Here is a 26743-nt window from a genome sequence, read left to right as displayed (position 1 = left end):
TAAACTTTAAATGCTGTCAAAAGGTGTATGTGATATGTAAAATTAGTAATTTCCTCCTTCAATAAAAAAATTGTCCATGTTAACTCTCTTATCAAATAAACACTGCTTTATATTTTATGATATTGTTGACAAATCAATATTGTCAATACCAGTATCATAACTACACAATCTTTCAAAATATAAGACCTAAATAAAACATATTTGTATGGTAGAGTAACTTTTTCAGAGTAATACAACTAGGGTACAGTAGATCTGAATTTTATCCAATATTCTCAAAACATTTTAAAACCTAAAAAATTATAAATTAAAAAACAGAATGACAGAAAACAATAAAATCTATAACTGTATAAAGAAAATAAGTTCACATATAAATCTCATTTCAACTGCACTAGTAGTTTTAACATTGCACCTTTGAGATCGATCCTTTTATCCATTTCTAAAACAATATTTTTCAATCTAAGTCTCCATTACATATAATTTGTACAGTCCAGGTGAAATTAAAGGTCACAGTTGTTAAATAGAAAGACCTACTTATGTTTATACATTTGTGTCTATAAATGGTAATGAATAGTGAAATGCTAATGTACATATGATATTTTGAATGTATGTCAATATTTAAATGTTCTTCCTTGAATGGGAATAAGTATTTATTTTGCTTTGTCTGAGGGCAAAAGATGTAAGGTAGTGAGCACTTTGCCACAGAGACTTCTGAAGGGCCAGAATTTCTTGACAAAATGGGCAAGTCTGTGTCTCACTGGCAGGTGGGACACAAGGTCAGAATGAGAGTAAAATGACTGTTTGCTCAGAGGCTCTTACAGAAATACACATCCAGAGCGATGGCAAAGAGTCGTTGAGCTAGGCTTCATCCTTGCTAGCCCTCAGCTTTGAGTTTTTACTACCACCCCCCCATTTCCCATTTTTCTATCTTGTTTTCTTACATCATTACAGATATATGCAATTTTATAACCCAGGAGTTTACCTTTTTTTTTTTTATTTTATTTTTTTCACATGGGCAGGCACCGGGAAATGAATCTGGGTCTCCAGCATGGCAGGTGAGAATTCTGCCACTGAGCCATCGCTGCCCGCCCCATTTAATTTTAGTATCTCCAATTGATTTGATTTTTGCTAGTTGTTTTAAATTACTCCTTTTTTTTTAACTTCAATTGCTTCACTAAGTATTTCTTTTATCTTTAGCTTCCCTATTTGTACCTGATCTTCTTTACCTTCTTCTAACATATGTTTTTGGTGTTTATCTAACATATTACAAATACCTGTAGTTGCATTCATTTTTACTTTGAAAGCCATTCTCATTTTTAATCCTTTAGTTTAAGTATTTTATTTGCTGGCTCCTATTTTCAGGCCTATGTATCATTGCTTTATTGTATTTTAATACCTCTCATTATTTCTTTTTTTTTTTTTCCTTTTGTGGACTTCAATGATTTTATGCTTCTATTATCACATTTTTTAAAAAATATTAATCTCTTAAAATTCTAGACTTTATTATTTTACTTCCCATTTACCAATCCCCCCTTATTTCTTGTCATAAATTGTTTTTTTTTAATTTTATGATTTTTATTTTAAGAATAGCATTAGACTAAGAGAAAATCTCACAAGTAAAGGTAAGTTGGAATTCTTTGTCCCTCAGGTTTTCCTGTAGCACTCCCTATGGCTCCCATGAATGGTTCCTTAGCCTTTTCATGAAGGCTTCTCTAATATGAAAATATCAATCTCACCTTAGAACGTGTAGGCTGCCTTATGGGCACAGTCATACCTGATGGGGAGATAGGGTGGTACGGGTCAATGGGAGCAGTTTCTGCACTGTCACATATTCTCTTAAAGTGATGTCTTTTCAGTACATTCTAAGGTAATATGTCAACATGATATTTTTATAATTATATTGAAGGAACCTAAAACACTGTGAAAACAAGACTGCATAGTACAGAGTGAGTGTGGCCAAAAAGGAAAACCCAGTCTCCTTTCTGAAGGAATCAACACTCAAAATGCTTAACTTATATATTGTCAGTGAGGGCTACAGTGTCCTCCAAGAAGACAAAATTTGGTTCTTAGGGAAGAGATGCAAAATATATTATACAATACAATAAGTTGTGGCCCCCAAATGGTTACAGTATATAAACAGGAATACAGTATATATTGTACATATGTGATACCAATACTTCATGGAAAAGGGTGTGTGATTAAGAAAAAATGATATCTAAGTTTGGAAAAATTGGTTAACTCATATCAGAAGAGTCCTCAAAAACCTTCCATATTTGACCCATCTCTAGTGCATGACCTGGAAAGAAAATCTGCAGACTCTTCCTTTTCTAGAAATTAGCTCATTCATTCATTCATTCTTTCAACAACTATGCTTAAAATATCTTCTGTTTTACTAGCTATATTATACATAAGGATGCTCTGGTGAAGAAGGCCTGGTTATTTCCCCAAAGAAGCTGATATCCAGTAGGATATTCAAATATTCAGATATTAAGTAGGCTATCGCAATATACGACTTGACAGAAAATGACTATCACTCTGTGGGATCACACGGGAGGTAGCGGTAATCCAACTGTGTTGGGTCAGGGAAGGCTTCTTAAAGGGTGTGACAACTGTGAATATAAGTGACATAGACAGTTAGAATAGATTGTTCAGAGTTTGATAGCAAGACAAAGGATAATGTGAATGAAGTTAATTAAGTTCAGTATGGTTGGTGGGATAGATAGTTTCCAAAAATGGCCACTACCAATTCCTGCCCTCACTGTATGTACGCGCCACTTCATCCATCAAGAGGTGCCCATTTCCCTCTCCTTGCATCTGGAGTGCCTTTATGACTTGCTTTGAACAACAGAACAAAATAAGAAACTCCATTGTGGGCCCTTATAGGCCCAGGCACTAAGAGGAGCAGAAACTATTGCTTCCTAACTTTTGGAAACCAGCTACCAAATTGTAAGGCAGTCCAGTCAGTCCTGATAAAGAGAGAAGAAGAGAGAACACACTGAGAGAAATAGAGAAAGTCAAAGATAAAAAGAAAACCTATGTAAAGAGGTCCTAGAGAATGAGATACTACTAGGAAAGGGGACAAAGAGGAGAAGATCAAGACTCCAAACTTGCCGGTAAGTTTTCTTGAATTCATACCCTGCCCAGCCACCAGCTGAGTGCAACAGAGTGAATGATGTCAGCTGAGCCATGAGAAGAGAATAACAACCTGGCTGAGTCCAGTCAACCCACAGAAGCATGAGAAATAATCTAGTATCTTTTGGTTTAAGCCACTAAGTTTTGGAGAGCTCTAGTTGCTGAAACGTCTATAGTATAGTGTGTAGGGACAAAAGGTTGGAGAGGTGATCAAGTTCCCTGACAACATTTTTACAGAATAAAATACTAGAAGGAAAAGCTACAAATGTTTAGAAATAAAAGTAATGGTATCTTGGTTAAGTTTCATTAAATATATAATGTAAAACAGGTGTACCATTTTTATTCATTGATTGCAATTTCTCATATAGTTCATATTATCAACTTAAGAAATGTCAAATTTTATTAATAAATCAAGGTAATAATACCTAACTTACTATTCATTTGTTATGCCTTTTGAGGAATAAAATGAAAATTATAAAACCTGCACATCAGCAATGACAGCAGAAATTGTCACAGATACCACAAGCTAACTTTGAAAGGCTATTTAGGACTCCACATTGTGATCAGAAATTTATCACTACCTCTATACCTATGGGAAAAGTCTCCCATACCTCCCTAAAACTACACGTGCATTTGTATAGGAAAAGCCTACATTCCCTGTCATAACCATAGTCCTCATTACTCCAGACATTGCTCTGATATGATTAGAAGCAAGAACTGTCATGAAACTACAGGGTTTAAATCCCTATGTAGGTACCTATTGACATTTTTCTGAGAGAAACATGCAGGAATATCACTCTGGGTAAATTCAAGATTATGGTATCTGTGACAATTTCTGCTACCATAAAGAAAACAGTTGTTTCACATTGCTAAAATACAGGGGAGGAAAATAAGTGATATTAAATTGGAATAAACAGCTTTTCTCCCCTTGATTTTCTTCATTCTTTCAACAATTGGGTAATAAATGCCTACCAAGTGCCAGGTGCTAGTGTTCTAAGCATACTGGAAATAAAATGATACATATATATATATATTTTTTTTTTTTTCTGTGCTTCGTTTTATCACTGAAATAGTGAGACCCAGAGCCCTGATGTTATGTCTGGCCTTAGGGTGAGTTTGGAGGGAGCAGGGAAAATGCAGTCCAACTGGTGTGACTTGAGTAGAATCTGGTATCCATTGAGGTTCTTAGGAAGACTTAGAAAAACATATTCTGGAAACTGAGAGAACAAAACCCATATGACATGAGATGCTAAATGTTGAGGATACAGAAAAGCTAGAGTAAGAAACCCAGAAAAACTCAGGCAAATAAGATAGGTTATAACAAAGGGATCTCTTTATACTTACTACTGAATATGAGAGAACCTGGGAGCCTTGAGCGCATGTCAGAAGTAAGTCTTGTTATGGTGAGAGTAGTGTTTATAGCTACCCTTTTTGCTCAGAGTAGGCAAATTATGCCTATGCTATGAGGAGTAAAATTAGCTTAAAATATCTAGAGCATAAGATCACAGATATTCACAGAAATCTTTAGATATTCAAGCCAAATTTATTTTAAAAGACAATGTGACATTGGGTATATATTAGTCAGGATTCTCCAGCAAAACAGAACCAACAGGAGATATCTATAAATACGAGATTTTTATAAAAGTGTCTCATGCAACCATGGGGATGCACAAGTCCAAATTCCACAGGGCAGACTGTACACTGGCAACTCCAATGAAGGTTTTTGATGAATCTCCCCAGAGAGGCTGGCTGGCGAAAGTAGAGATGAAAATTCTCTCTTCTGACTGCTGAAGTCATCACCTCTTTAAAAGCCTCCAATTAATTGGATTAAATGTCTCACATTGCTGAAGACCCTCTTCCTACTTGATTGTACATGTAATCAGTCATAGGTGCAATCAGCTGAGACAACTGAGCACCATTACCTGGCTAAATTGACACATAAACCTAATCATTACAATGTGATACCTAGATCATAAGTAGATTATACATTCTGAAAAATGTGGCTAAAGGACGACAACAACAAATAGTAGTTTTACTCAACTCATACACTCATTTCTTTAATATATATTGGGCACCTTTTATCTTCAAGAGACTATTCGCAATTTTGAGAATCACATGATTTCTATCCTCAAGAGGTCTTACTGCAGGGTTTGGACACATACACATTAAATGAATAATTGGAATTCAATATGATCTGTTCTATGCACCCCTATATTATGCATCCTCTATATTATGGATCTAGTACCAAGAGAACAAAAACGAGGTTTGATTTGGGGAGAGGGGTATATTTTAGGAAACTTGAGTATCTGCCAAATGGAAAAGGGAGGTAAATGTATTCCAGCCAAAAGGAAGCTGAGCCAACATGAACATGTGAAAGGAGTTTTCAATGAGTAGAGAGCATAATAGGTGTAGGGGAAAGAAAAAAATGTTGGAGCTGGATTGGGAAAACAATCAAAGATTTTAAAACATAAGATAACAGATCTCCATTTTGGAAAGATCACTGTAATGGCCACAGGAAGGATAAATTTGAGTCAGGGGAACAGTTGAAAGCAGAGAAACCAGTAGGAAGCTTTTAAGGGAATGTAAGTGAAAGATGATAAAGCACTTTGACAGAAGTGAATGAATGAACAACTAATTGTGGATATAGAATAAACAGACCTAAGTGACAGAATGTGATAAGTGGTAAGGAGGACATAATAAAAATTCACAGTTCATCTTAAGTGACTATAAGGATGATAATAACACTAACCAAAAAGGAGGTTTAGGTTATGGGAAAGGAGTGGTAGAAAAAAGGAATTGGCTTTGAGACATGCTAGGTTTGAAGTGACCCCAAGATATGCAGGTAGAAATGTCTTATTTTATGAGGTATTTTGTGTCAATAGTTATCGTCACTATCATAGTGACTATAGTCACTATGACTATCCCAGTCATAGCCATATAAAAATTTGCTAAAGTGTATTTAAGATTTAGCCCAACAGCTCAAGTACTGGTGTTTACAACCCATTCACCCTATGGTTGTGAACAGCAGGACAAAAATAAATGATAGAATGCTATTCTACATGTATTGATTTTACCATGGACTAAAGAGACAAGGGCTTGTGAAGTTTAGGTTATGGCAACCCAACAATAACGGCATAAATCGATGGAACTATTGTTTACAAGTACCTCATAAATTCTTGCCACCTCTCATTATTTGAAGTAAATTATGAGTAAATGTGTAAATATTATGCAGTTTGAGAGAAAAATAATTACACTGTTGTTTGCCTTAAACCATCCTCTTTGATAATCTGCATTACAGAGATTAATCGTTGCTTGTAAATCCCCTTTCCCTTCCTATTATAGAGTAGGTAATAAGGAGATACCTGTATTTTCTAGAATATTAAATAAATAACATTTTTCCTTTCTTTTAAAATAAAATCCAAATTTCTCACTGTGATCTAACAGACTCTACAAGTTCTTCCAGGAAGAAGTTGGAGTGAGAGATGTTTTCCATATTTACTGGGATCTTATAATTACATTGCCCTTTCATGGAAATATACTTGACTTATCATAATAATATATTCCAGAAAGTTTTATGCAAAAAACTAAATACCTTTTTTTTAAAAAAATTTAAACTACACCCTAAAGGAAACAAGCAGAGTTTCATTTTTTACCAAGCTTAATTAATAGGTAAGATTCAGTGTATTGTTAGCACTACATATAATTGCTCAATATATTTATAGTATGTCCACCAATGCCTTCTTGTAGGTCACTGTTGTTATTACTATGGATCTAGATAATTAAAACAAAATGAAAAATGGTTATAGCCCCAGAAAGGCAACTGTTTTGTCTCTCTCTAATCTATGAGACACTGGAATTGAAAGTGTTCTGTACATCATCTGTGACCAATGAAAAGGCCATTCCATAATTTTAGCTGTAAATTGAGCCTCCAATATAACTCAGAACAACTTCTGTAAATTGACAGCTGCTTAACAAATCCAAAGTGTCTAAACTTAGTTTAGAGATGAAGATAGATACATGCAACACACTAAAGACGATCTAAATAAATTGAAAATCTAATCTCTTAATTAGATGATATATTTACTCATGGAAGACACCCAAAAAGATAAATACCTCATTAAAATGTATGCTTACAATTACTATAAATTCATTTGGATGGCTTTGCATTTGCTTTTACTTCTGATTCCAATTCTCTTCCCCAGTTTTTTGCATGTCTTACCCCCTGAAAAAAAACCTCCGTTAAGTTTTCATCAAATGCCACCTTTGCAAAAAAACCCTGGCCACCCTCTTTAAGCTTGACCATGTGTTGCATTCCATTTCCCTCTGTACTGTTTATTTTTCTTTATAGTACTTACAGCCGTAAAACATACTACATCATGTATATGTTCATTATTAACTTAACATCTGCCTCCCCTTACTGTATGTAAGTTTCCTGGCAACAGAGAGCATGGACTAGAATAGAACCTGGCAAGTGCTCAATTTGCCTAAAAAGTGCTCAGTAAATTTTATTGAATAAATATGTGAATGTGAAAGTACTTTCAAACCTTTCTTCTTTTGTTAAATTACCTTTTTTTTAATACAGTCTCTCTAATCTAATCTATTTTCACAAAAATATACTGCATTAGTCTGGGCAATTAAAGTGTTACCTCTGGCAAAGCTTAATGTGGGTTGGGGAGCTGTCCTCCAAGCGATAGCTTACTCCATGTTCTTTGTCTGATGTATGTTCATTATTTTCAAAGCCCTTTGATTCCAGCCATGAGGATGAGGATAGAGAGAGCAGAGAATCTCCTTAGGGCTTAGGCCAGAAAGTGGTACAGACTTTCTTTGGTCAGAATTCACCACATGACCAAACCCACTGCATTAAAGACTGGGAAATATAATTTTCCAGCAGGCCCAGAAAGAGGAAATTGGTACACATCTAATCAGTGTCCATCACACATAAAATTAAGGAAACACTAATATTTAATGTTCCTTTTTTTTCATAAAATACTTTAAAATTTTTGTCACGTGAATACCAAAAACCATGAAGGAAATAAAATAAAGCAATGTGACTAAAAGAGTAGATGAGTGAGAGATAAAATATTATATATTTCAAGAATTGCCTCTCTGAGGAGGTGACAGGTGAGCTGAGATGGGGGATGGGGAGAATGAGTCAGACATGCAAAATTTAAGGAAGTAACACTGCAGGTAGAGGGAAGCATTAGTATAAAGACCCCGAGGCAAGAATAAGTGTGGCATATTTGCAGAAGAGGCAGAAGGCTACTATAAACTGACTGGGCTAGACGAGAGAGATTGCAGGCAGGGATACGGCCAAAGAGATAGGCAGATTTCTCAATTTGCAGCATTTGGTGGGCTGAGAAATTTAGATTTTATTTTAAAACAAGGGGCAGACATTACTATATTTAATGTGGGGAATGTTATGATCTGATTTACACTTTAAAAGATACGTTTGAGTATTGTGAAATGAATGAATTATTGTGAGGTCAGGTGGGTGAATTAGTAGACTTGGGCAAAAACACAAGATGATCACACTAAGAAAGACAGAAGTAAAAAAGTTTTAAATATATTCTCGAGGAGCAAATCTAAGAGACTTACTGGTAAATTTAATGGTGCAGTTTGGAGGAAGAGCCAAAACAAGTCCTAAACGTTTAGCCTGAGTAAATTCACATACAATGGTGCTCTTGATAAAATGGGGAAGTTAGGAGAAGCCCCGGTTTTTTTTAGAGGTAAACAAAAAGCTCTTTTTGGACATGGTAATTTGGAGAAATTTACTAGATATTCAAGCTCAGGGGAGAAGTCAAGGGTAGAGTTACCACTATGAATTGTCAGCATATAAAGAACATTTAAAGCCTGAGAATGGAGATGCCACCTGAAAGAATGTGGTTTCTTCTAAAAAGATGAAGCCTGAAGCACAGGGGTTGAGCCTGGGGCCAAACTAACAATCTGTAGTCTGTCAAAGGAGGAACAGCTAAATTAAGATAGTAAAAGGGATGAGACTGAATGCCAACAGGAAAACCAGAATCCATGATATGCTAATAACAGAGGTCGGGAGAGGAAAGGCAAAAGTAGACTGCTGTACTGACTGCAGCTGAGTGGTGAAAAAATTGAGAATAGGGTGTTGGAGAGACAAGAAAGTGACTTCTTTATTTTAATTAATAAGTTACTAGAGAACATTTTCTAGGCTGACAGGACCATCTTTAACAGTAGGAGAAAGACAACCACCTAATATATAGTTTAAAAACTCTTATCTAATCTGAATTAAAATCCTTCTGGTTCTTCAACCTAAGAAATTGCCCTCTATGAAAGTGCAAATTAGTAAGACTTTCAGAATTTCTAAATTATCTTGAATTCAATATGCATTTATTTTATTATGACAGTTAAAAAAATAGTAAAAACAATACATTTTGATGAATCTGTATTTTCCAGAGATGAATAAATAATTAATGAATTCCACACTTAACTGCAATTTTATGAATTATTTTATTTTTACGTTAAAGAAACTATCTTAGACAATGCTTTTTAGGGAAAACAAAAAAGAGGAATTTGGCTGAACATATCAGTCATATAGTTGTATATTAGAGGCAAAATTTGGCTTTGAAAAAGCCAAAAGTGTGGCTTATTCACTGCTTTATAATTCACTTTTGAGTTAATCAGACCTGACAAAATTCTTTCTCTGCTTCTCAGCTCTCTGAACCTCATTTTTATTTTTATTTTTTGTGAAATGGGAATATTAACAGCTTTCTAACAGAAATATCAAGGTCAGAAATACTGTGCATAAAACAGCTGAATGCTGGCACTCATACATGTTTAGTAAAACAGTTGTCATTGATATTCTTTTTATCATTATCATCACTATTATTATTATTATCATTATTATTTTGATGGAGTTAAGAATCCTATATACCATATATGAAGAACTTTGTTTCCAATGATGATAAATGACTATTATATCAAAATAAATAAATAAACTCAGGCAACTTAAACAAAACTATTTCTTTTTCTAAATAACATATAATTGGGTCAATAAACTTTTATTAAAGGTTTTTTAAGTACTAAGACTTTGGGGGGAAGGGGACTGCTAAATTGATCTGCTTTTAAAATTAAGAATAGAGAATATGACACTATTTCAGAAGCATTAAAATATAAAATTGAATTCTATACCATGGCTAGTTAAAGTTTGATAGAAAAAAGTAGAATGAAGTAAGTGGGAGAGGAACATTTGGAAGAAAAAAAATGGATGTATAAAGAGGCAGAACCTGAGACAAATTAGCAATGAAGAAGACAAAGTGAGGCCCAACAACCTGTACCAAAATCAGAGCTTAATTTTCCTTTAAGGTATGCTACCCTAGAAGACTAGTGATTATCTTTCTCATTTTTCTACTGCCTAACCCAATGTTAGAACCTTCTTTCCTAATGGGCTAACCAGTGCAGAATGTGACAGAAAGAATTCCCTGGGTGGCAGTAATAGTTATCAGGGCAGTTGTCTTTCCAAAGGCTGAAAATAATGTAAACTGAGAGTCAGATTTTGTCTTTGACTAGCACTAAATGTTTCCTTCTTTCTCTTCTTCACATTTTCATTTAATAGAAGATTTTCTGATAGATGATAAAGACTGAGATGGTATAATCTAGGAATGCCTAGAGTATATAACGATAGTGACTAAATGTACAAATTTAAAAATGCTTTTGCTTGAGGAAGAACAAAGGAATGTCAATATTTCAGGGTGTTGAAAATAGATGGTAATTCATATTTTAAAACTTTAACAATGTGTGAGACTAAAGCAAAATATGTTTATTTGGTATAAAATTTATATTTTGACTAGTACATTTCCTAATATAATTTATGCAGACAGCTTAACTGAACACCATAAGTATGTGGAAACTTGAATAGGGCATGAGATTTTGTAGGTTTGTCCAGAGTGATGCCCCAATAAACCCCAGAGTGATTTGAACAGTGAATAAAAAAGTATTTGCAAAGTCCCCTTGGGGGAATGGTGAGAAAGGGGGAAAATTCAACTTTGCCAAGTGGAGAATTCCTGATATTCTCACAAGCGGGGGGACAACCAAAGCAACAGGCCCTCAATCTTGAGGTTTGTTCATATGAAACTTAACTCCGCAAGGGATAAGTTAAGCTTACTTAAAATTAGACCTAACAGTCACCCCAGAGAACCTCTTTTGCTGTTCAGATATGGCCTCTCTCTCGGCCAACACGACAAGCAAACTCACTGCCCTCCCCCTCTCTATGAGGGACATGACTCCCAGGGGTGTGGCTCTTCCTGGCAACATGGGACAGAAATCCTAGAATGAGCTGGGTCAAGAGAAAACCTTCTTGACCAAAAGGGGAAGGGTGAAATGAGACAAAATAAAATGTCAATGGCTGAGAGATTCCAAACAGAGTTGAGAGGTTATCCTGGAGGTTATTCTTAAGCATTATATAGATATCACCTTTTTAGTTAAGGTGTAATGGAGAAGCTGGAGGGAACTGCCTGAAAATGTAGAGCTGTGTTTCAGTAGCCATGTTTCCTGAAGATGACTGTATAATGATATAGCTATTGCAATGTGACTGTGTAATTGTGAAAACCTTGTGTCTGATGCTCCTTTTATCTACCTAATCAACAGATGAGTAAAACATGTGGATTAAAAATAAATAATAGAGGGAACAAATGTTAAAATAAATTTTTTTCTTTTTTCTTTTTATTTCTTTTTCTGGATTGATGCAAATGTTCTGAGAGGTGATCGTGGTGATGAATATACAACTCTGTGATGATAATGTGAGTTATTGTTTATATGCCAAGAATGAAATGATTTAATGGTAAGAATGTTCATGTTTATACATTGTTATGTTTAAAATAAATAAATAATTATATTTAAAAAATAGAAGCTTTCCCCTTAGTCCCTCTAAACAACACAACACAGTTGTGTTTATTATTGTAATGTAATTAAAGATTAATTAAGGTGTTGAAACGTGGGTGTGATAAGAGAATTACTTTCAATGAAAATTAAAATAATGCTATGGAAAGGTGATGAGATCATCTTCCAAGTGTTCAAAGTTCTTGCTTCAGTGAAAAAAAAATCAAATTGAAATCGAAAGAATCAAATAGATAATGCATTATTGGTGTAGCTTACGCAATAAACATGATGTAGAATTCCAATCAGCAGATAAATTAAAAAAAAAAAACATGGCTTTACATCAAAAGACTAACATGAAAGCACATGCACATGTTCAGGCTAAAATAGAATACTTAAGGTATCAATGTATAATTTACAGTTCTCTTTATTAACAGATTATTTCAATTCACTTACCTACTAGTTTTGGTCATAACAGATAAGACCGTATTTACCATGTTCTAAATTAATAAACCATGGACAATATTCCTGCAGCCAGGAATTAATCAAAATAATAGGATTTAGAAATGAGTACACATACAGCCATCAACAGAAAAGGAAGTTTTGCAAAAAAACAACTCTCAACAGGTAAACTTTATGTAAATTATTAAAATTGACTGCCATCCTATTCTGAGACATTAGTCTTTATTAACTTAAGTACAGGAATAATTACCCAAGGCTTGCCATACATTTTGTACAATTCTTAGAGTTCTTGAAGATCATTGACATAAATTTGGGATTATATGAAAAAAAATGCCAGAAAATAATATTACTTACCTGAACCATAATCAAAATGATGTATCCATGAATATCAAGAACAGCTGACCACTTACTAAAATCTTACTGTATCATGGAACTATATTACAGAATGTATACATACAGATTCCCTCAGAATTTTTCTAAGAAAATTTCAATAATAGTACTCTAAATTTTACAAAATTTACATTTCCTATGAATATAAACATGAAGATTCATGAAAAACTACGCATTTAATAAATGCTGAGTAATAATAAAATACGATTGAAACGGGTGTCATTACAGTTTGCCAATTTGTAGTCCTCAAAATAAATACAAAGGGGGATCTGTTTATGGGGGGAAAACACACATTGAAAACTGGTGAGGAAAACAAATGAAATACCTAGTTGCACACATTTTATCTTTAAAATAGATTCTACAAACTCTCTAAAAATGATTCATGCATCATATTAAGTTGAAAATTCAATCTAAACTCTACAATAAATAAGCACAAAATTGCACTCAGTCTGTACTGCCAGCAAGTGCCTAAACAAATTAGCTTTAAGATTATTGTAGTACCTATAAGCACATACTTTCACTGTTATGAGTAGTAATTTATAAACAAGCTAAGAACAAACCACTTCCACCACTAATGGCTATAAGATCGTCCCATTTAGACATAATGATAAAATCTTAAAGGTATTAGTGAAAACATCAAGAGTCCTACCAGCTCACTGGAAGTTCATGTAGTCTAAAAATGTTATTCAGCTTGTAGTCAAATTTTGATGGACAAAGATTTTCTTTACTTAAATACAGGTTTGGACTTGGTTGCATAACTATGGGAAATTTTGAATCCTAGAGAAAAAAATAAAGCGAAAACTCAGTGTTAACTATAATACACACTGACATTCTGTATTATTTAGCACGAAATACAACATAAACATTATTATACTATTCCACCAGGACTTATTTTTAAGTCATTCATTCCATATTTTAGTTTTTAGTAAATATGCAAAAAATAGAAACATATAGGTAAGGTATGTACTATATGTAACCAATTTTTATTTTAAGCCACACACTATTTATTAGAAATTAATTGAAAACATCTCCTTTTTAATTCCAAAGAAGGACATATAGCATTGTCTCATATTACTGATCAATTGTCACTTCCAATAAGCTTTCCAGCCCCAAAAGTAATGGCAGCAAGGTCTGTTTTTCTTATACCATTTTGTCTTCTATAAATTGTGAGCAATAAATGCTTTCATTTGGTAACAAATGGTGATATGTTAATTGATTAATTATTGTTTTCATGTTTAAATCTGTAGAAGACAAATTTAAAGATACTGAAGTTAAAAGATTTTGATCATAATCACTTTCAATTACACATATCTTGGAATTCACATCTACCTCACTATTCTCCCTCTCAAGCAAATTCTAAAATTCATTTCTTTGATCATTTTCAGTACATGAGAAAGTAGTGTCTACATTTAATGATAGAGGGATTAATTGCTTCACTCTACAAGAAAAGGGAGTATCAATCGCCTAATAGTTAAGTCTGTAAAATTGCCTTTAGAGACAGAGTTTTTGTGCATTCACTGATTTAATATAAAAAGAATCCAAAACATGATTCTAGACATGGGGAATCCATCAGGGAGCAAACAGAAAAAAAGTCTTGCCCTCATGTACGTATATTCTAATAAATTCTTTTATCTCTCCTTCAGAACTAGAAAATGACAAAGCCAATTGTCATAACTGAAATAGTTTTTTCTGATTAAAAATGCAATACATATTTGTGTAGAAATTTCATGCATTTCCAAATTTTATAAAGAAAATCACTTAAAACCAATCTTATTCTCATCACCCATATAATTAACTCCTCTGTTTAATTACTGAATTTGTTCTCTCTCTCTCTCATTTTTTATAAAATTGGGATCATACTTCATCTTCCATCCTCCATTTTTTATTCTTTGTATGCTGAATGGCAGAGGTCACATTTTATTCTTTTTCTATGTGACTATCCCCTTATTGCAGTACCATTTGTTGAATTTTTGTTTTTTCCTTTGTGTCTTTTATTTGCTTGTTTGTTTTGTTTTGGGGATGTGCATGGGCCAGGAATCGTACCCAGGTCTCACATGGCAGGCAAGAATTCTACCATGGAACTACCCTTGCACCACCCCCATCCTCCATTTTTTCATTTAATATTCTTTTTCACTGTGTTTTTATATCATGAAACCATGGAAGAAAAAAAGTTGAATGGTGTGTTTATTTAACCATTTAGCTATGTGTGTTCCCTTATTATTATCAATACTATGCACAGAGTGTTCTATCTATAAATACATACTTCACTGATTATTTCCTCAATACACAGTTCTATAAGTACAAATAATTGATAATTTAAATAGAATAAAAATTAACAGAAAAACACTGTCTCTTGATAGATTGCTCTTCAGAAATGTTATACCAATTTATATTCCTGATAGTTTTATAGTATTGTGTAGAATTCACACCCTTTTCAATGATGTGTATACATATCCATATACATAAAACATATAAACACAAATCGCACACATAGACACATATTGTAGTATATATTTATACTATATATTTTACATATCTACTTCTATATAATTAAATTATATTTTATATTTATATTCTATATTTATATATTTTATATTATATATTTTTCTATATATTATAGTATGCATATATCTTTTTTCTGAATTAAATGTTCATGACTTTTGTCATAAGGTAAATGACAAAAATTTTCAAGGGTAAATTATTATGTTGGAAAATATTTCAAGATGGATGAGAATCTGGTCTTTTGTAATTTTTTTACTAAATGAAAATATTAATAACCATAAATTTAATGTCTACAGCAGTTTTTACAAACACTTTTAAGCTAATTGTCATATAAAACTAATAAAATGAGACATTCAGTAAAACTTAGCTAAGCCTACAGCCCATTTGTTATAACTGAAAACAACAGAGGAAAAAGTAATAACTGAACAGCTATTTAAAAGAACATTCACAACAATAACAGCAACGCTCTAGTAATACTAACCCTATCACAACATAGATGGACCTGCAGAGACAACACATAAAACCCCAATATCAACCAGCCTGTACGCTGAAACGTTCCACAGACTATAGACAATTAAATGGATAGACTCCCTGAAGTAAAAGAGGCATATGTAATGAGAGCAATGCATAGAGGACAGAAGTAAAATAAATCTGAAAATACTCTTTGAAGTGATATAAACTTTACCATATCTCTGTAGTGACAAATTACATTTCAAGGTCAAAGCTAAGCTTTTAAATATAAAACAACACCCCAAACCAATTTACTAATAAATTCAAAGGTTTAAGCTAAGGAGTTAATGGTCCCCCTGTTGTTAAAAACTCACCCAGGATTGAAAACCAGGGGTTCCCTTAGTGATTCAACTATACCACATACTGATGTGTGAACTTGGACAAGCTATTTAACAAACTCTCTAAATCACTGTGCTGGTTTGAAAGGAAGCATGCCCCCTAAGAAAAGCCATGTTTTAATATAAATCCCATTTCATAAAGGTAGAATAATCTCTATTCAATACTGTATATTTGAAACTGAAATGAGATCATCTCCCTGGTTGATGTGATTTAGTCAAGAATGGTTGTTAAACTGGATTATGGGATGACATGTCTCCACCCATTTGAGTGGGTCTTGATTGGTTTATTGGAGTCCTATAAAAGAGGAAACATTTTGGAGAATGAGAGACTCAGAGAGAGCAGAGAATGCTGCAGCACCACGAAGCAGAGAGTCCACCAGCCAATGATCTTTGGAGATGAAGAAGGAAAACGCCTCCCGGGGAGCTTCATGAAACCAGAAGCCAGGAGAGAAAGCTAGCAGATGATGCCGTGTTCACCATGTGCCCTCCCAGCTGAGAGAGAAGCCCTGACTGTGTTCGCCATGTGCCTTCTCACTTGAGAGAGAAACCCTGATTTTCATCGGCCTACTTGAACCAAGGTATCTTTTCCTGGATGCCTTTGATTGGACATTTCTTTAGACTTGTTTTAATTGGGACATTTTCTCAGGCTTAGAACTGTAAACTAGCAACTCATTAAATTCCCCCTTTTAAAAGCCATTCTGTTTCTGGTATATTGCATTCTGGCAGCTAGCAAACCAGAACAGTCATATTTTCCCTAGCTGTCAAATTCAACAAAATCATAGCTGTTTCATAGGCTGCTGTCAGGATTAAAGTGAGATAATCTCTGTAAAGTATTCATTACATACTTGGCACCAAGTAACTCATTAGGAAACATTAGCTTTTTCTGTAGTTATTTTTATTATTGTTGCAATTAGTGGCACATGTTAATTTTAACTGATTAATAAATTCATTATAACTTATTTCATACTCTGATTTATTATAAAATAACTGTCGATCAAAATTCCAAGTTTAATATCCTCCTGAGATATTGTTTAAAGCAGAATACTAGATTTTAGTATGACCTTACCTGTTAAAGTTTCAGCTCCATATTCAATTAAATGTTAGCTACCTGTCATTGTAGAAGTACTAAAAGCAGCCCCTGATCTGTTTTGCCTCACTATCAGTCAGGATTTAATATAGTCTTGCTGTTTATAATCAAAGGTTAAAATACCTGAAGGGTACATGTACTGCTTTGAAACTGTATGTACCCCCAGAAAAGCTATATTATTTAAATCCAGTCTTGTGGGGGCAGACCTATTATTAGGTGGGATCTTTTGATTAGGTTGTTTCCATGGAAATGTGACCCCACCCATTCAGGGTGAGTCTTGATCCACTTGCTGGAGTCTTTATGAGAGCACAGATAGTTTAAAGAAGTTAAGAGAGAAAACACCCCAGCAGAAGCCAGAAGGACCCACAGGAGTTGAGTGAGCCATTTTCAAACCAACCCAGGAGAGAAGGGCCAGCAGATGTGACCATGTGCATCCCCATGTGACAGAGGAACATGGACGCCATCAGCCTTTCTTCAGTGAAGGTATCCTCTTGTTGATGCCTTCATTTGGAAACTTCCATGGTGTTAGAATTGTAACTTTTAATTTAATAAATCTGCTTTGTAAAAGCCAATCCATTTGTGGTATACTATTCCAGAAGCTTTAGCAAACTGTAACAGTACCTGTCTCCATTTTAGTGTTAAATCAGTTAGGTATCCCCTACATCTTTCTCTGTGGAGAAGGCAAGTCAGCTATCTGATCTCCTATTAAGTCTCTCAAGTGCCCAGGTTTCTACAGTGCCCAAGGGGAGCCCAGGCCTGTTCTGTGTGATTTGAATGTAATCTATATTTCTATCTTGTTCTTTGCTTTTCACTGAACTACCATCCATAGGAATTACCCAGACCAATTCAGCAAAGAATTGATTCAATATCTGAGGGTCTACTCTGTGTCAGGCACTATATTAGTTACCTATATAAGTACAAATTAGTTACAAATATAAGTAGAATACAGACCTTCCATGCCAAGGACTCATAATTCTCATAAAGGAGACAAACATAAAAGTAAAACCTCAACAAAGAGAAAAGCTAGACTAAAAATATACAGCAGATGCTATGATACAGAAACAAGCAGTAAAATTTTGGGAACAGAGGAGTTAAAAATGATCCGTTTCAGATATTGTGATGATTAGATAGATAGATAAAATGAAGATATGTGTTCTAGTTTGCTAGTTGCCAGAATGCAACACACCAGAGACGGATTGGCTTTTAGTAAAAGGGGCTTTAGTTAAAAATGTATAGTTCTTCAGAGGAAAGGCAGTTAACTTTCATCTGAGGTTCTTTCTTACATAAGAAGGCACAGGGCAATCTCTACTGGCCTTCTTTCCAGGCCTCTGAGTTCCAACAACTTTCCCTGGGGTGATTCCTTTCTGCATCTCCAAAGGCCTGGGCTGAGCTGTGAGTGCTGAGCTGTGAATGCTGAGATGAGGTATGCTGAGCTGCTTGGGCTATGCTATATAGAGCTCTCTCATTTAAGCTTCCAACCAATTAAATCAAGCATCATTCATTGCAGCAGGCACGCTTCCTAGCTGACTGCAGATATAATCAGCAACAGATGAGGTTCACATGCCATTGGCTCATGTCCACAGCTATAGAACTAGGCTCTATAGCCTAGTTCTTGGTCACCTGGCCAAGTTGACACCTGAACCTAACTACCACCATATGTATGAAGACAAAAGAAAAAAAAGTATAAAGAGGCCATATTACTATAAATGTAGTACAAATTATAAAATTTAGTAAATTTCATATATAAAGTAACTGTGCAGAAGATCTATAAGAAAAATATTCCATTAACTCTAGAAACCATTAGATATAAAATATACCTAAGATAACACTAACAAGAAATGTGCTGAGCCTAAAAAAAGCAATGTACACTTTATGCAGAAATATATGAAAAATGTGATGTAATATACATATAATAAGGATTCAGAAAGACTAGATATTGTAAAGATAATTCTTAACAAGATTGATTTTAATATTTAATTTTATTAAAATAATAATTTCAATGTAATTTCTGAAAAACCTAAGAAAATTATTCTAAAATTTACCTGGAATAATAAACCAGGCAAAATCACTTTGAAGTTTATAGTATCTCCATTTTACAATGGGATACACAGATTCAAGGGTTGTTACTTCAAACTCAAGCAACAGATCTAAACACAAATGACTCTACATCTAATGGTTTTTCACCTATTAGTAAATGATGACTAAAAAATGGATTATTTCTTCAATCATTCATTATCAAATTGAAAAAAAAATTATAAAATGTGATGATACATTAAAGCCAGCTTTTGGCCAAAATACGGAAAAAATCTGTTCTCACATTTAGAGAATGTAAACTGATATATCCTCATCAAAGGGTAAAGTAGAAATATCAAAATGAACATTGTCTTGGCAATTCCACCACTAGGAATTTTCACAAAGGTTCATCAAATGACCCCGTCATTTGCTTTTTATTGTTTTAATTTCTTTTCTTTGTGGTTTCTGTTTCTGTTATTTGATAGGCAGCATTGCTCATAATATTAGAATTAAAAACAATCTAACAAAAAACATCAGTGAACACCGATTTATTTTAAAAATATAGTGCTACTTTAGTCTACTACATTAACTAGAATGAGGAACATGCAAAGCTTACTTGACACTACCACACCAGTATGGTCTTGTTAGCCATTAAAATATCGAAAGACAGCTATGCTACTTGGTAAAAAGCTGATACTCTGAGTACCTCCTCTATACTGTATACTCCCCTTACTTCTCACTAACCTTGCCCCTTCTCTGGGCACCACCTAACACTACCACACTTCTATACCATCATGCACTAAGTCAGGTAATCCTAGCCACCCCGAGGCCTCCAGAGCCTTTCTCCAACCCTACGCTAGCATCCATTTAGATTGGCCAGCACCATGCCTAATTGTTTTTAAATATTTTTAATATGACCCCTGAATTATCTCTAAGATATATTACAAATTTTAAAAAGCAAATATGGAACAGTATATATATAGAAGCATTATATTTATAAAGAACAAAAAGGATCCACCTAGGTAAGTGCTAATGTATATATAAAACATTTTCAGAAAATATGTGTATTTGTTTGTATGTATCTTAACATTGCTTAATTAAGGATGTAGTAAATAGACATCAGGGAGGAGAAAAGAGAATGAACTTTTTATTTCATATCTTTATTATTTAAATATTTTACCACATGTTTATATTAATCTTTTTAGTTTTCAAATTAAATCATGATGTCAAGAAACTAGTCCTACACACATAAAATTCTCTCAATTGATAGCTGGCATTTTTAACCCATGGCTGAAAAATACATGATAAATTTAAAAGCCTAGATTTAAATGATTGTTCAATATAAGACAAATGTAGCAGGTGTAGCTGAGACTATTATGAGCTACTTTACAGTTCCCAGTCTCCCTTGTTGTTAAATTAAGTTCAAGTAATCAGGTTTTGGAAAATGGGATATGAATAGAAAGGATATAACAACCTCCAGTCATGGCCTTTAAACATCCCCCAAAGTTCACCAACTCACTCTGCCAAGACTATATTTGAGATGGTGTAACTACAAAATGGCAGCACTGAATGGATGAGAGCCACTGCATTAGTTTTTTAGCTGTTAAATCAAATACATACAATAGGTATTTGAAGCTAAGAGAAAGCTAAAACTGAGGTATCGGCAAAATGATGCTTTCTTCCCAAAGACTGAAGTTCTGAGACTGGTTACCAGCGTACTTGGTCTTTCACTCTTCTGTCACATGGCAATGCACATAGTGATGTCTTCTCTTTTCTCTTCTGTATGCATTGATTTCTGGCTTCTTCCTATGTGTTTTTTCCTCTCGTGCTCAATTTCCCTGGCTTCTCAGGATTTCAGCCATATTGGGTTAAAGTCCACTCTCAATCAGTTTGGGCACACCTTAACAAATGACATCTTCAAAGCTCCTATTTACAAATGGGTTCACACCCACAGAACTAGGGGTTGGGACCTGAACATGGCTTTTGTAGGGGACATGATTCAATTCTCAGTAGACACACAGAGGAGTCACTTCTCACAAGTTAAGAATGAACTTGGGTTGTGAAAAGACTTGGGTTTAGGGTCTTATCTCTTATGGTAGACTAATGTTGCTTACACTAGCCAACACCATTTGGAAATGATAATGATTAATTTGGGGCCATTTTTTACACAAATTTTAAAAATAATACAAGGTCAAAAAAACCCGAATGTTTCAAGATATTATTTTTAAAATAAATACCCACTAATTCTCATTTTAATGTGTTTTTTATTTCTTTGTATTAAATCTCCATTGAAGAAGAATTTACCAGAAATGAATTAGTTTTATCTGGGCTCCTGTGCCCTCATTATTTCATTCATCACTCAAGTGGTCCATTACCTGCTGACCAACTCCACACATTACTACCTAGAAATGACCGACAGCTGACATTATTAGCAGGACTTGATTGAGCTCAATCTATGTATGAAAATGAGGTGAGTCAGGGAAAGTCAGTCTTCCTTATCTATTTGTTTAATTTCTTGACCTTTTTACTTGTTTCTATGATTGTGTTCTTTAATTGTAAAGAGAAATTTATACTTGCAAAGTGCTTTTTTAATAAAGGTTTTTTAAGTATTTTTGAACTAATACTTCTGAATCATCTAATAATTCTTGAAATTTCTACTATATATGATTACATTAAACAAAATCATTTTATTGTATTTCAAAACTACCACTGAGGCCTTCTTTACTTTGACCCAGATCAAACTAGCTGAAATAAAAAAGACTGATAACAAAATGTATAGCCAATAAACTTTTACTTTATAATTCACCTACTTTACAAACTTCTTCATGTTTTAAAAGTATATTTCTACACTAGAGCAACAGAACAGAGATCAGAGATTTGCTTGATTTAAAAAACTTGGAAAACAATTAGATTTATACTTTCTTTTAGTATATACAGTATTTTGCATGGAAGGAATTACTTGAAGAAACACTTTTAGAATAGTATTAAGGTCCAAAGCAAAAACTGTCATGCTTAGAAAAATACTTAAATTCTAAAATTAAGCATAGTGTGTATTTTTACTGTGTTCAATAATAATAAATGTTCTTTGGAAACTGACTTCTATTAGTCAATTTCTATAGTTCTCAAAGAATGGTTCCCTGACTAGAATCATAAGCATCAGCTGGAAGTTTGTTTGAAATGCAAATTCTTTGGCCTCAACTCCAGATTTACTAAATCAGAAACCCTGGGAATAGCACCCAGGAATCTGTCTGTGACAAGCTCTGCAAGTAGTTCTAATGCTCCCTAAAGTTTGAGAGGCACTTCTTTATTTGATCATCAAATCAGTTTTCAAAGTTTAACAAACTTAACTAAAAGATTTGAAAAGCATATTTGTAAGCATCATTATAAGGGTCAACATATTTACCATATAATTCAAAACTTCAGAAATGGAATAAGCTGTGTACATTCAATATTTTAATCTCTATGATATTGAAAATTACTTTATATTGGTAAAAATAATTTACAATACACAGGAATTGTATTGTTTCATTATACCCTTTTATTATTTATCTCACTGAATCACCATCAAAAAAATATAATAAAATATTACCCAGTCAAGAACTCAACTGAAAAATTCTTACTAATTTATAAAGGAAAAAAAGACAAGACTTTTCACTTTTATCATTTTTCATATATGATCATCTATCCTTCACATAACTATCCTCATTTTAAACAGCCAACTTTATCACTAAAACTTGGGAGGGAACGAGTTTGTATAGCTAAGATTAAAAAGAACAGTGAAGGTCTGTATAGCTAAGATTAATGTTAATGATAAAAATAAGAGCTATTGTGCACTTAAAAAACCCACAAACACATGATCTCAATCTTCACAACAGTTCTGTGTATTGGATAGTGTCCCTCTTTTACAGATGGGGAAAACAATGGAGCTCATGTAGGATAATGACATTCCCAAAGGAATATGAATGGTCAGTGGCGGCACCAGAATTCAGATTCTATCTTCCAGGTCCCAAAGCCTGAGCCGTTTCTCCTTTGCCCCACAGTTCCAGTAACTGTGTCAGTATTTGTCTCTCCACTTGGACCCTGTTAACTAAGGTCTATTGCTAGAGTACAAATAAATATTTAAAGCAGGGCTTTTCTTTCAGCTTAAAAGAATCATTGTGGCTTCTGGATTTGATAGCACAAACAAATATTCAAGGTCGTCTGGAATTGCTAAGGACAATGCCACACCTATTCAGAATTTTCAGAAACTGGTAAATTTAGTCTGAGGAGGGCTTGGGAGGCTAGGAGGAGGTGGAAAAGGGATAAACATAATGGCACTGAGTCACTTCCACTACAACACTACCAGATAGTGATCACTTATCATTTCCATTTTACACATAAGTAAAATTAGGCTAAAACAATTTAATCCCTTTAGCAATATCATGGACTTATTTGGTTAAGATGCTCAAACTAAAACCCAGGTTTATTTGACTCTAAAGTTCTTGTCATTATACTATATTTTCTTTCCAACTCTCTCAACAAGACTTGTTATTTTAAGCATTTTTTAAATGAGTTTTTTAAACAGAAAAGAGTGAAGATAAAACTTTTTTCCCTAATGGGTCAGTAATCCATGTGAACACCACTGTTGTTGAGTAATACAATTTTGTCTACATTTTAGTTTTTTAGTCTCTTTCAAATGATAATAATTATGCCTATTTTTGCCATTTTCTTGATGCCCTTTTCCTGCTGTTTCTAATTTGCTATAGGCTAGAAAATGTTACAACCAGATTTATTAAAAACATTTTCTTAACTATGCCAATAGAGTACTGTATGTTTTCTTCCTTTGGGGTGAGAGATACATTTTTGATGAGTGAAGTCTTCAGAAGATTCATTACATATTGTTTAATAAGACTTGTGAGCACTGATTTGGGGAGAAAAGGTGGAATGTTGCATCGTACCCTGCTCCCAAATTAATTCCAGATGGATCAGAGTTCAATGTTAAAAAGAAAGGTAAAAAAAACAAAAATGACATATAGATAAATATTTATACGACTCAGAGTATGAAAGCCCTTTCTAAGCATAACATTAAAGAAGAAATCATGAACTAAAATACATTTATGTTTGATTCCATAATTGTGTAAGCTTCTCAACATACAAGAGGAAAAACTGTAAGAAACTATTGTGCATATAATAACAATAAGCTAGTTGAGTTATTCTTAAAGAGCTTTTAAAACCAATCACAATTACCTAAACTCCTTAGAAGAAAAAGAGACAAAGAATATGAACAGAATGTCACCCATAAAGCAGTTAATAATATTGGAAAAGCTTCAATCTCATTAATAACCAAATAAAATAAACTGAGATTATTATTCATTTGTAAATTGGTAAACTATACTTTTTAAAATTGAATATTGGTGAAGTACATTAGTCCTGGTGCTCTCATATACTGCTGGTAGTAATATAAGTTTATATAAAGTACATTTGGCAATATATGTCAAACATAATAAAAAACAACCAAATACCCTGCATCAGTAAGTCCATTTCTATAAATTTATTCTAAGAAAGAAAATATTCAAACCAGTGTGCTAAAGCATATAAATAAATATATCTATGCCACCATTATTTATAATAGTAAGAACTGGAAACAAAATGTCCAATAAAAGGGGTTTAGTTAGCTAAATTATAGAATACTATAATTCAGTATGGCCAGGTGATGGGATGCCATTTAGCTATTAAAAATTATATTCATAAAGAATATTTGGACATAGAGTATTGTTCACATAATATTGAGGGCATATATATGGTATATTTGCATTATACATGTGCAACTAGAAGAACTTAGGTCAGAATATTATTAGTAGCTACCTCTGGATGCTTTTATTTTAATGCTATTTTATTTTGTATTCATTTTTGTATTTTCAAACCTTGCTGCAAGAAATTTAAATTGTTTTTAAAATTTAGAAAAGCATGATATTAAAGATAGGTATGATATATAAATAACATGTCAAAGAATATAAGCAAATTCTCTAAATGGTTTATCCATTTAATAACATTCCTTTTAGTATAAATGGGCTTTGCCACTTATTTGCAGTCTAGTCTTAGCTCCATAATTCTACACTCTAATCACAAGCATGATTCAAACAGCCTTTTTCTCATATATTACTAAGTTCTGTATGTGTGGGAGGGGTAATAATCAGATATTTTAAGTTGCATGTTCCACTGATGGTTCTTAATTACCTACAAAGAACATAATGATACATCAATTCAAATTTTATTGGTTAACAAAAATAAACATAGGCATTAGAATAATCATGGTATCATTTGAAATATAAAACCTCCTACTTACTAAATGAAAATATGCTTGTGAAAACCCAGCAAACAATACTGATTTTAGTTCCCAACATTTTCTTAACTTGGGACCAATTCAGCATTGAATTTAGTAGTATTGAGGCTGACCACAAATGTCAGTGCTCTCTTTCTAACCATATGATAGGATTGTACTTCTCTGCCCACTTGAACCCAATTGCTCTGACCAATGAAATCTGAGCCAAAGCAACATGCAGCACTTGTGGGAACAAGCTTGAAATGCCAGCACATGCTTTGTCACCATTTTTCCCTTCCTCAGATAATGCGATAGCATATTTCAAGCAATCCTCCATCAGCCTGTTTTTTAGTGATTTTTATGAGCAGAGCCTCTTTGCTGATGCATGATGGGCATGTAGTATGTGTAAAGAAATATGTTTTGCTGTTTGAAGCCACTGAGGTACTTGAATTATTTATGTATTATTTTTTGTGTGCAAGACACAAAACTTTCAAACTGGTGTAGATAAGACTAAGCTGAGAAGTTTGAGAAGTCTCATTTTTCTCTTCTCATTACCAAGTCAAGATATTCCAATTTACTGTTTGTAATCTTCAAGTAATGAAAGCATTCGCATAATACGTTGATGCCTCTTTAGATTACAAAAATCGCAATGGCAGACTTAAAAAACTTGCATTCTAAAGTGAAGAAGGGAATCTACATCTCTCTCTTTCATATACCATTTCTAATAAATGGGAAAAATGACCCAATTCATTTTTGTTCCTTAACTAAAATTTTCTTTATGAGAAGGCAAGATATGTCCAATGACTTTCCATTCACCATGAACATTTCCAGAGGGCAGCCAGCTGGCAAAATTCCCCTCACTGGCACAAAGAATGCACAGCTGGGTTGCTCACCCTTCCTTTTCTCTGGAAACCATCCTGGTGACTCTCATAATCCCAGAAGCCTAAGCAAATGCTAATCAAAATTGAAGTAGGATGCAGGAAAATCAAGGGGTCACTCAGACTATCTAATTATTGCTTATAGGTGGCTATTAAAATAGTTCATTTTGCTAACAGTTTTAAATCAGGTCAATTTAATATTGTGAGAAAATGGTTATAACATCTTTTTAAGCTTTAACTGAAAACAAAAATGTAAACAACTAAATGACAGATGACAAAAAAAAAAAAT

The 26743-nt window shown here is 33.6% G+C and overlaps 1 protein-coding gene across 11 annotated transcripts in view; it reads right to left on the bottom strand.

The window, feature by feature from the left end:
• Window positions 1-26743, bottom strand: part of SPAG16 (sperm associated antigen 16) — a 1149776-nt gene that overhangs the window by 921794 nt on the left and 201239 nt on the right. For 8 of the 11 annotated variants that reach the window (XM_077155025.1, XM_077155020.1, XM_077155022.1 and 5 more), the window contains one exon: window positions 13475-13602. In XM_077155025.1, the coding sequence (XP_077011140.1) occupies window positions 13475-13602 (128 nt within the window). The other 3 variants (XR_013173027.1, XM_077155029.1, XM_077155031.1) reach the window with 3 other exon arrangements.

Source organism: Tamandua tetradactyla, chromosome 3 (assembly GCF_023851605.1).
Source record: "Tamandua tetradactyla isolate mTamTet1 chromosome 3, mTamTet1.pri, whole genome shotgun sequence".
NCBI classification, from domain to species: Eukaryota; Metazoa; Chordata; class Mammalia; order Pilosa; family Myrmecophagidae; genus Tamandua; species Tamandua tetradactyla.
The sequence above is the reverse complement of the archived record's forward strand: the minus strand, read 5'-3'. Positions and strand labels throughout refer to the sequence as shown.